The 11,185-nt window shown below is 46.0% G+C and overlaps 1 protein-coding gene across 1 annotated transcript in view; it reads left to right on the top strand.

Annotated features, from left to right (window-relative positions):
- The first annotated feature begins 1,608 nt into the window (after positions 1-1,608).
- Positions 1,609-11,185, top strand: part of LOC114922964 (zinc finger protein 23-like) — a 27,484-nt gene continuing 17,907 nt past the window's right edge. Inside the window, exon 1 of the mRNA XM_029285235.1 lies at positions 1,609-3,078. Within this exon, the coding sequence (XP_029141068.1) occupies positions 1,609-3,078 (1,470 nt within the window). The remainder of the gene's footprint in view (positions 3,079-11,185) is intronic.

Below are 11,185 nucleotides of genomic sequence, written 5' to 3' on the forward strand. Positions count from 1 at the left end.
ACTTGCTTATTGGTTTTATTTACATCCCATCTTTTGTACAGGAGTTGAAGGTAGTGTATGTAATGCTCCCTCCTCCTTTCCCCTATAGTAATAATTTTATGATAAGCACAAGGTCACCGGGAGCTTCTGTGGCTGAAGGTTGGCCTAGAATCCACGTCTCTCCACTTGTAATCCTACTCTTTCCCACTGAACCACACAGGAATCTTGAAGAACTGGAGATTCAGACATTTAGTGGAGATGTATTTGACCTGAGAGATAAGCCTTAAAACGTGGCAGTAATCATGGGGTGTTTTGTTTTTTTTAAATAGAAAAGAGGTACATGAATTTAGGGGGAAAATATGCAGCTTCTGACACCTAACTACAGTAGAAAATAACAGTTTGTTGAATGCGTTTTACATTGCAATTTTATTTAAGTTCATTCTGCATTTCTCCTAGCTAAAATTTATATTAGGATGTCACTTGACTGGAGCTGACCACAATAGGAGGCAGAAAGTTGGACAGGGAGGACTGGACCAAAACACTGCCTTGTGGAAATGATGTCTGATCAGTGGGGCTTCTGTTACAATCAATATAAACGATCACCTAGCACAGGAGTAGTCAACCTTGGCTCTTTTATGACTCGTGGACTTCAACTCCCAGAATTCCTGAGCCAGCCATGCTGAGGGGAAAGGGAGAGGTTTCCAAGCTGAGCCATGCTGGCTCAGGAATTCTGGGAGTTGAAGTCCGCGAGTCATAAAAGAGCCAAGGTTGACTACCCCTGCCCATTACGGCAGTATTTCATTGGCATTCATGAGGATGCGATGAAGATGAAGAATAAGACGGTTCTTTAGTTACTGCCTTGTGTTAGAAGATGAAGGAGATGCCTTGGTTGCTGTGGTCTGTTTACAGGCCAAGAATGGGAACTGAGAAGCAATGAGGCATTCATTTCTTTCTTGCTGATTCCTTTATCCTTTTGTAACCACAAAGTCTCACAGCAAAGAGAGGGGGACAAAAAAGATGGTCAAATACTTGCTAGCAGAGAATACAGTTTGGAATAGGCCACCATGGTTTAGAGTCCTTAGCAACTGAAAACTTTGATTTGAACAAGCCTAAGAGAATAGGTCCTATACTCCAGGTTTTGGCCATCTCTTCGGGATGCAGGTAATCCTCGACTTACGACCAGTTGCCTAGCAACTATTCAGAGTTACGACAGATTCCCCCCAAAAGCTACTTACAATATGGTTTTGAAGTTCCAATGTTCAGCCTCCCTCTGCAGTCAGGTGACCCCATTTTGTGCACTAAGCAACTGGCCCACATTTACTGCCATGGGCTGTTCCCTGTGGTCACATGATTGCAATTTGTGTGTTTTTGTCAGAATTTATTCCCTGTTTCTGGCAAAACCCTGAACAATGGGGTAGCTTAACAACCATGATATTCACTTAACCACCACCACAAAAAAAGGTCATGAAATTGTGTCTGGTCACATGGTGACCCACTTTACAGCCATTAGGAGTTATGTCTGCAATTGCAGGGCTCAGTTACAGTCGTAAATTGAAGACTATCTGTGTGGACTATTGGACTATTGGAAAGGTTATGGCCCTTTGTGTTTACTTCCTACCAGGTGAGGGGATGGGCAGTGAGGAAGAGGAAGAGAGCGAAGAGGAAGAAATCTCACAGCAACATCAATCTGAGCTGCTCAAACTGGACGCTAGGGTGGTTTCCAGGAATTGCAAGAGCCTGCGCTGGAGGGTGGTGCAGCCGTCCAGCAGCAGCAAGGTCCTAGCAGGGGAGGGACCACCCATCCTAGTTCTGCAGAAGGGCTACGAATGCGAGGACTGCGGGAAAGTCTTCAGTTGCAGCTCGCACTACAGCAAGCACCGGCGAACGCACACGGGCGAGCGCCCCTTCCATTGTGAAGACTGCGGCAAAAGCTTCAACGTCAGTTCTAACTTATATAGGCATCAGCGGGCACATGCCAGTGCCAACACCTCCCCAGGAACCCCCTCTCCAGCCCTCCTGCCCACCCGGGGCTTGCCCTACCAGTGTGCCGAGTGCGGTCGGTGTTTCCGCCGCAATACCGAGCTGGTGACTCACCAACGGCTCCATACTGGCCGGCTGCCCTTCCAGTGCGGTGACTGCGGCAAGAGCTTTTCCTGGAGTTCGCATTTTGCCCGGCACCTGCGCATCCACACTGGGGAGAAGCCCTATCCTTGCAACGAGTGTGGCAAGCGCTTCAGCCGCAGTTCCCATCTCTACCGCCACCAGCGCACTCATGGCACCAACGCGGCAGCCAACGTTACCCGTGCCTACATCTGTACCTACTGTGGACGCAGCTTCAGCACCACGCTGCACTTTGACCAGCACCAGCGTACCCATCGTGGCCGCAAGCCCTACAAGTGCACCCTTTGTGGTAAAGCCTTTGCCGATGGCTTGGCATTGGTGAAGCACCAGCGTTTGCACTTGGTTGGGGGGGACCAGAGCCACCAGTGCTCAGAATGTGGGCAGAGTTTTGGGGGGCGGTCCCAGCTGGCCCGCCACCGCCGTCTCCACGGCACTGCTGATAAGCCGTTTGGTTGTGGGGAGTGCGGGCAAAGCTTCAGTGCTCGCACTCAGCTGGCTCAGCACCGGCGGCTTCACATCTCCACCGATAAGCCGTACCACTGTGGGGAGTGTGGGCTCAGCTTTACGTGGAGCTCCCACTGGGAGCGACACCGACGCATTCACACAGGCGAGAGGCCCTACTCCTGTGGCGACTGTGGCAAGTGCTTTGGGCGCACCTCCCACCTGTATCGACACCAACGCACCCATGCTGGGGGGCAGCCCCACATCTGCCCTGACTGCGGCAAGAGCTTCAACAGCACCTTGCATTTCCAGCGACACCAACATGCCCACCACCACAACCCAGATGGTTCTCAGCTCTCTGCCCACGGGTGTGGAAATTGTGGTGAGCTGTGTGCCGATGCCTCCGCTTTGCTCAAACACCAGTGTGTGCATGTGGAGGAGAGGCTGTATCCCTGCCCCCAGTGCAAACGGCACTTCTGCGGGACCTCACACCTTTACCGGCACCTCAGAAGTCATGCCCAGCAGACAGAAGAGACAGTACTGGGGTTGGCTTCCCCACAATATGAAGATGTTGAACCGTGCTAAGGAGAGGAGGGGGCTAGAGAGGTGTCCATGACTGGCTAGTGCCAAGGTAGTTCTCCAAGCTAGACTTCCCCAATCCCAAGTCCAATGTAAATGGTCTATTCAGATGGGTCTGTCGGCTTGATGTTCTACATTTGTTTCTGAGACAAGAAGGAAGAAGAATTAGATCCTCTAGAACCCAGGCAGAATTAATACCAAGGTGGAAACAGTTTTGGGGTTTTTATCAAAACATTAAAAACAAAACCAATCGCCCTGCTAGCAGGAACCAGTACAAGCAACCATTTCCCTTGCTCTGTGCCTGCTCTCCTTCATGTCCAAATGGCAGCCATAACCCTCCGAGAGAAGGGTGGGCCCTCCACGGAGGGCTGTATCTGGGGACCCTCCATTCCTTTGCAAGGACACATTGCTACCCAAAGCCGTGGATCCTTGCAAACAATTTTCGGCACACACCTGTGGCAGGTGAAGGAATCTGTTCTGTAGTCAGAAAGAAACCAAGGTCATTACCTATCAAGAGCAGATTTGGGGTTTTGGATGAAACAATGGGGAAATCCTGCACAGCTTTCAGAAGCTCAGTTAATACTGGTAATTATTTTGTCTAACTGATTCAGATGGTGATATGTGGGTCTTTGGATTATCCAGTATGTTTATGGCAAAGATGGGAGTAGAGCTGGATAAAGAAGGTGACTGATACCTATAACATTCAAGTGGAAGATTCACTGTGGTGGAATTTCTGGCTAGAGTAGAGGGGGAAGTAAAATGGCTGGCTAGCTTAGAGTGGCTCGGTGGGACTCTTGAAGCCTTTATCTGGCTATTCCCCAGAGAACGCCCTGGTGGTGCAATGGTTAAAGTGCAGTATTGCAGGCAAACTCTGCCCACAGCCTAATGGGGCTCAAGGTTGTCTCAGCCCTCCATCCTTCCAAGGTCAGTAAAACGAGGACCCAGATTGTTGGGGGCAATATGCAAAAAAAGCTTACATTGTAAACCGTCCAGAGAGTGCCAAGGGGTGATATATAAGTCTAAATGCTATTGCTATTGCTAATGCAGGGAGTATGGCAAAATTAACGTCAGGCGCAAGGAAACAGAGTAACACTCTGAGTGGATCAGAAAAGTTTCTTTATTGCTATTCACCTATTTACAAGAATCTCACCAGACTAACTGCACGCTCTTGGGAATAGCCAGATAAAGGTTTCAGGAGTCTGCCTTTGTCACTCTAAGTTAGCCAACTTCTTTACGCTCTGATCTACTCTAGTTTGAAATTCCACCATAGGAACAGGAACCTGTCTTGTGCTTATAAAGGTGTTAGACAATTCTTGGCCATCATGGCCATTTAGCCATATCCGGAGGGCATTAGGTTGGAAGAGGTTGATATAAGCCAACTGATTCTGTATTTTGTCAAGGCTAACCTATAACGTGTTGTCTCCTTCCCTGAAAAGTCCTTCCCATCCTCATTAGCAGGGATCTTCCTGAAGAGTCCTTGGAGCTCTCTGAGCCTGGGTGTTGGCTTGCAGACATTTCATTACCCAACTAGGTCAGGGCTTTTCAACCTTTTCACCCATTGTACCACTTTTAGGATATGGCAACATCTGAGTACCACCAGTCTCCTAGCAAGGGGTCAAAAACTTGATGACCCCCCCCAAAAAAGGAAAAAAGTGATAAAGTACAGGTAGTCCTCAACTTACAACAGTTTGCTTAGTGACTGTTTGAAGTTACCATGGCACTGAAAAAAGTGCCCCCCAAGGCACAGCCAAGCAAGACACCTGCCTGCACACCCGGCCGCGCTCTTCCTCCTGTCCGAGGTTTTCATTGTTGTGAACATTTCTGTTGAGGATTGGCAGCGGGGGTGGGGGGGTGTTTGGTTTTTATTCCCCCCGTCTGCTGGGAGGTTGCAGCAGGTTTTGGTCACTTCACATGACCCTGGGACACTGTGACCGTCATAAATATGAATCAGTTGCCAAGCATCTGAATGTAAATCACAAGACCCTGGAGATGCTGCAACATTCCAGCTGATCAGCGCTTCTTCTGGGCTCAGCAGAAGCACCAGGATCAGCGCTGAGCTCCAGCTGGAGCCTGGCGCCGATCCTGGCGCTTCCGCTGAGCCCTGACAGCTCCAGCCATCTCTCGCTTAGGCTTGTGCGATGCTGCCACTGGTTCAGCTCATTATCCTCCCCCGCTAACACTTTTCTAGGATGGTCGCGTACCACCTGCCAGGTGCCAATGTACCACAGGTGGTACCCGTACCACTGGTTGAAAAGCCCTGAACTAGGTAACATCAGCACAGCCAACGAAACCTCTGCAAGCCAACAACCAAGCTGAGAGAGCACCAGGGCTCCGCAGTTCAACCCTGAACTGCAGATATCCCCTTCTGTTGGATGGATTTTTTTCTGCACAACCATCTGCAATGAAAAGAAGCTCAGGATGGCTTAGCACAAAACATGCTAATAACTTGCACCCAATCTTCTCAGGTCTCCAAGATGGTCACTGACACACACCACAACCAAAGATGGGTAGCTCATCAAGTCTCCAAAGAGCAACCTCTACAATCTGGACTACAGCTGCCCGCTGTAACTCTCAGAAACACGATATTGGCCTCACATGGGCTGTGACCAATCCGTTTGTGAGGAGGATTGGACAAAAGTATTTTGATTAATGCCCAATAATTTTCCCAGGCCCGCCCTTCCTTATGCTCTAATAGGGAGCGATTTGAGGGGACAGCATCACAGCAGAAGCTCTACCTATGTCATTATTCCCTGCAATTAAACTATGATAGTATATAGAAGTTACACTGCTCAGAGACAAAATACCAGTTTCTTTGACCAGTTGCATTGGTAGTCTTTAAGTTAACAGCAACCTGTATGAAATGGGTAGATATAGCCCAGGGGTAGGCAATCTTGGCTCTTTTATGACTCGTGGACTTCAATTCCCAGAATTCCTGAGGCTGGCTCAGGAATTCTTGGGGTTGAAGTCCACGAGTCATAAAAGAGCCAAGGTTGCCTACCCCTGATATAGCCTATCAAATTTTGCAACCATTTGAATACAGAAAACCCGTTAGAAGGACTAAAAGGCAGTCCTAACTCTGCCTGTCCTCCTTCCCTTGCCATAATAGCCTAGATCTGAAGGAAATCATATTTTAAAAATGGATGACATTAAACTGCAGATCCCTGCAATTTACATACTACTGTATATTGTTTGATCAGATTGCCTACCCCTGGACTATACTATAAGGAATTTCATCTTTGAATATATCTCCATAATACAAAGAATGTACATGCAAAATTTTAGACCCATTTAAAAAGTATGGGTCGAATTCTCCCCTGCTATATTAACTTCTAGGTCAGAGGTAGGCAACCTTGGCTCTTTTATGACTCGTGGACTTCAACTCCCAGAATTCCTGAGCCAGCATGGAAACCTCTCCCTTTCCCCTCAGCATGGCTGGCTCAGGAATTCTGGGAGTTGAAGTCCACGAGTCATGAAAGAGCCAAGGTTGCCTACCCCTGTTCTAGGTGCATGTACTCTAACCTCCCATCCTCCACTCCCATGAGAGACCCGTTCAATATGATTTCATTCATCTGCAGCCCAAAACAGTATACAGGCAGTCCTCAACTTACGACCACACAATTGAGCTCAACATTTCTGTTGCTGAGACGTTTGTTGAGTACGTTTTGCCCCATTTTACGACCTTTCTTGCCACAGTTGTTAAGCGAATCACTGCAGTTGTCAAGTTCGTAACACAGTTGTTAAGTGAATCTGGCTTTCCCACTGACTTTGCTTGTCAGAAGGTCGCAAAAGGGGATCACGTGGCCCCCGGGACACTGCAACCGTCATAAATATGAGCCAGCAGCCAATGTCGAATTTTGTGGTCAAAATGCAATGATTGTAAGTGTGAAAAACGGTCGTAAGTCACTTTTTCCAGTGCTGTTGTAACTTTGAACGGTCACTAAACAAACCACTGTAAGTCGAGGCCTACCTGTATTTCAGGTTTCCCATTTGACAGAAGGAGCCCAGCTTCCTTCTGAGCCAACATTCCAAAAAATGAGTCAAAATACAGAAGGTGGTAACCAAAACAAAGCCACTGTTGGTGAACCAAATTGCAGTCCCATCTTTTGCTACATTTTTTATTATCACTAGCTGTCCTCCTTCAGTGTCTTCCTAAGTCTGGTTATTAATATCCCTTGATGAACCTGTTAGCAATTAAACTCGCCCTCCGCGCCCTGGAAGGATTTATATATTCCTTTGTCAATGGACCTTGGACTGGACAGGAAGGGAGATCATCATAGGTGAAAAGGTTAGGTAGAGAAGTTGTAGAAGGGCTAGTGTTAGGATCAAAGGAGCAGTTGCCCAATGGATGTAAATAATTTGTAGGATCACCATCCATAGGCCCACTGGAACAACCACAGCAATTTCCCATCAGGACTGTTGATAATGCCTGGCTGATGCTTAACTACTAAGTCCCTCAGATCTGGAAATGGCAACCAAATGAGCAGGAAGAACATAGCAGGTCTATTGGAACCGAACAGTTCTGATCTGATGTTGTTTAGCTTAAAGAAGGTGGGTGACCCCCAATCCCTAGAGGCAAAGGCTGTTCTCTTACGTTGTCTTGCCTGAAATAGTTGCTTCTTTGCATTTGTTGCACTTGCAGATTATGCATGTCCTGTTTGTTCCCTCTCTTAGGGAGTCTTTCTCACTCCTTTCCTTTCCCCACTGATCCATGCTTTCCTTCTCATTTGCCATGCTGCCCTGCAGCCAGTGGTGGGATTCAGCCAGTTCGCACCACTTCGGCAGAACCGGTAGCTAATTTTTTGTTGCCCAGGCCCAGAATGGACTTCCGGAAGCGGCATCCACACAGAGAACCAGTTGTTCACATATTTGAATCCCACCACTGCCTGCAGCAATATCTGGACATGCCATGGTAGAGCCGTGGTGGCGCAGTGGTTAGAATGCAGTATTGTAGGCTAATTCTGCCCACTGCCAGCAGTTCAATTCTCACTGGCTCAAGATTGACTCAACCTTCCATCCTTCCGAAGTGGTTAAAATGAGGACCCAAATTGTTGGGGGTAATATGCTGACTCTGTAAACCATTTAGAGAGGGCTGTAAAGCACTGTGAAGCAGTATATCAGTCTAAGTGCTATTGCTGTAGTGCTATTGCTATGCCAAGTTGATCATGTTTTCTAGAGTGCAAATTTGCTATGAATGCAACAGAAACATCGATCAAGTCTTTAGGCTCCATTTATGGAGTTGTTAAGACTGCACCATAAGCAAGGTAATGTTCTGGTGCCCATATGAAGAAACCTAACTGGGATAAATCAGAAAAAGTTAAGCTGATTGGTTGCTCCTGGTCCTTTCATAGAGGTGTAATGATCAGAGATCAGTCACAGGAAAACATCTGGGGCACAGATGCTGGCCAGCCACTGCAAATCATAGTTAAAAGAACAGCCTTCCCCGAGTTAGTATTCTCCAGTTTTGTTGGATCATGCACACTGATAGAATTTGTACTTCAAGCCACTTTCAGGGTCCTGCTTGCTTTAGGGAAGATTGGGCCAAAAAGATTAGTTAAAAAAACCCAGGATCCTGTTCAGATTGGCCATCTCTTCATTTTAAGGGGCATAGAAGGAATTTGAATGTGATAAAATACGTATCTAACATTAGATGTGTTTCCAGAGAAAGGTCACCCCTGTATACTTGATTGCTTTGAACAAAGGCTATTTGGTGTCCTGTTCCATGCTGGGTGTATCACACAATCCCATTTTGATTTGGGAGATCCATTCATATATTTTATTCCCCAGCCATTCCTGATACTATTTTCGTATTAAGATAATTGTAGGAGGAAGCACTGAGGTTGCCTAGCAAACAGAAGTTTCTCCTCAATCGGCTACTGTATAAATTAAACAAGAAGTAGTTTGGTGGGGGGGGGCAGTTCCTCCACACTGAAGTGGGGAATAGCAATATCTGATGACAATTTGTGGTTGCAATGGATCTAGGAAAGTTGTATAGTTATTTTGACTGCCCTGCCTAGAATCTAAACAGATGTTCACTATTTTCAGGATGAATGAATTTTCCAAAGGTGCTAGAAATTAGAGCCATCGCCTATACATAGGGTATAGCTCATGTGTAGAAATTGTGTGCCAACTGCAGGCTGTGATCAGTGAATCCATTGCTCCAAGGTTGTTGAGCAAGGAGTTGGTGATTTATTGTCCAAAAGAGGGATCCTCTCCAATACAGCTGTGTCTGAAATGAGCAGGAATCTGTGTGTGTTGTGAATCAAATAGACTAGGGGAATAAAAATGTTTCAGTCAACAAATCTTGTTTTTATGTCTACAGCAAGTGTTCTTCCTCTCAGACATTCTTTGGAAATACAAACACATTGCCTTATTGTGTAGCTTAGGCCCTGGTCGGTAGATCGCCTTTTCCTAACTGGGTTTGCATAGTGCACTAAATTCCAGCTTTTTCAATCATGGTTTGTGCAATAAGTCAGAGTAAGCTGGGTGCCTACAATATTTAATTAAATCATGATTTAAAAACCACAGGGGTGAGATTCATATAGCAAGCTAAGCTATAACCTTTACCACGCCAACTCAGTCCTATCATAGTTATTATAAAGCTCTGGTAAATCATTTAAAATATCCTTACACTGTCTTAAATTTACTTTTTATCCTACTTGATGTGCCACACACACAGATGCAGGCATTCACAGACAAAATGGTTCTTGTATAGCTTCCCATTAACAAAGGGGTTATGCAATTATATGAAATACAAGAACATAATCCTTTTCCAAGGATGGGTATGACCTGCTAAGATCCTCTTCAGGCAATCTAAATATCAGCAGAATCATAAAATATCTGTCTATGGAGATTCTCAATCATCCAGGTGATGGTTGTCACAAAGGTGCTGCCTTGGTTTCTCCCCCCCCCCCTTTTTAAAAAAAACATTTCACTTCTCACCTAGGACACTTCTTCAGTTCTAACTGGTGGGGGATGGAAGGATTTATATTCTTTGCCGTCATCTGGTCATTACCACTTTGAGGGTCAGTTGTTAAGTCTCTGAGAGTCATTCAGACCACTTGGAGGTTAATGTGTATTCTCAGAGTCACCTAAGTCAGAGTGTAAACAGGTGTGGAACCTTCCCAGGAATGCTGAAAGGACTGCATTGTAAACAGGAGATTGGTGGTGTCGTATCACCTATCTCCTGTTCAATTTTAACATAGATGGCCTCTTTGGCTCCTCTTTCAAAACAGTGGTCCTCTCTGTCCAGAATGTCTGCTGATACTGTAATTGCCTGCTTCGCTTCTTCACTGAATGCACAAGTGTTGATTGGAGAAGGGAAACATAATAGGTGCAAGGTAGAAAATACACAAATATTTATTTGCCCTGTCATTATTTTTGTTCTGATAGGATAAGGAAGACATCCATTTTTTTGGTAATCAGTGGCCAATTAATCAATCCATCTGTGGCCTTCAAAATATGGCTGAATTACTATTGCCAGCATCTCAAGAAAGGGATGTGAATTGAAGCATACCTTACTGGCAGTTATTTGTGTTTGGATCCAGCAAGCGGAAACAATTTCCCCAAGAGGCAAAAGTTTTCTCTGCAAACTGCTCTTCTTGGAATTTAGGCCACGCTTCTACTTCTTATATTGGAATGACAGAAAACAGAATCTACCTTTTTGTCTGTCCGTAGATCAGTGTTTCTCAACCTTGGTAATTTTGAGTGGACCTCAACTCCCAGAAGTTGACGTCTACCCACCTAAACGTTACCAAGGTTGAGAAACATTGATTCATCTTCTCATTGGAGGCATCCACAAGAGGTTGGGGTCAAAAATGTTGAGATGATGGTGACTGTGATGCCTGTAGAAAAAAGCAAGGCTTGGTCGCAGCTGCCATCTTGATTTTCTATTTTTTAGAATGTTAATTGACACCTTGTTCCCTGCTCCCTAGCCAATGGATGCCCTTGCTTCTCAAGACAAAGAAATCTCAAGGCTTCTGTTTCTATGAGCCCTCCCTAAGGTGGTAAGCCTAGAACAAGTTAATTTTTAGCTCTTCAAGATAATCCACACAAGAAGCACCAGCCC

The sequence above is a fragment of the Protobothrops mucrosquamatus genome, unplaced genomic scaffold, assembly GCF_001527695.2.
Source record: "Protobothrops mucrosquamatus isolate PMUCROS unplaced genomic scaffold, P.Mucros_1.0 scaffold1440, whole genome shotgun sequence".
Classification (NCBI taxonomy): Eukaryota; Metazoa; Chordata; class Lepidosauria; order Squamata; family Viperidae; genus Protobothrops; species Protobothrops mucrosquamatus.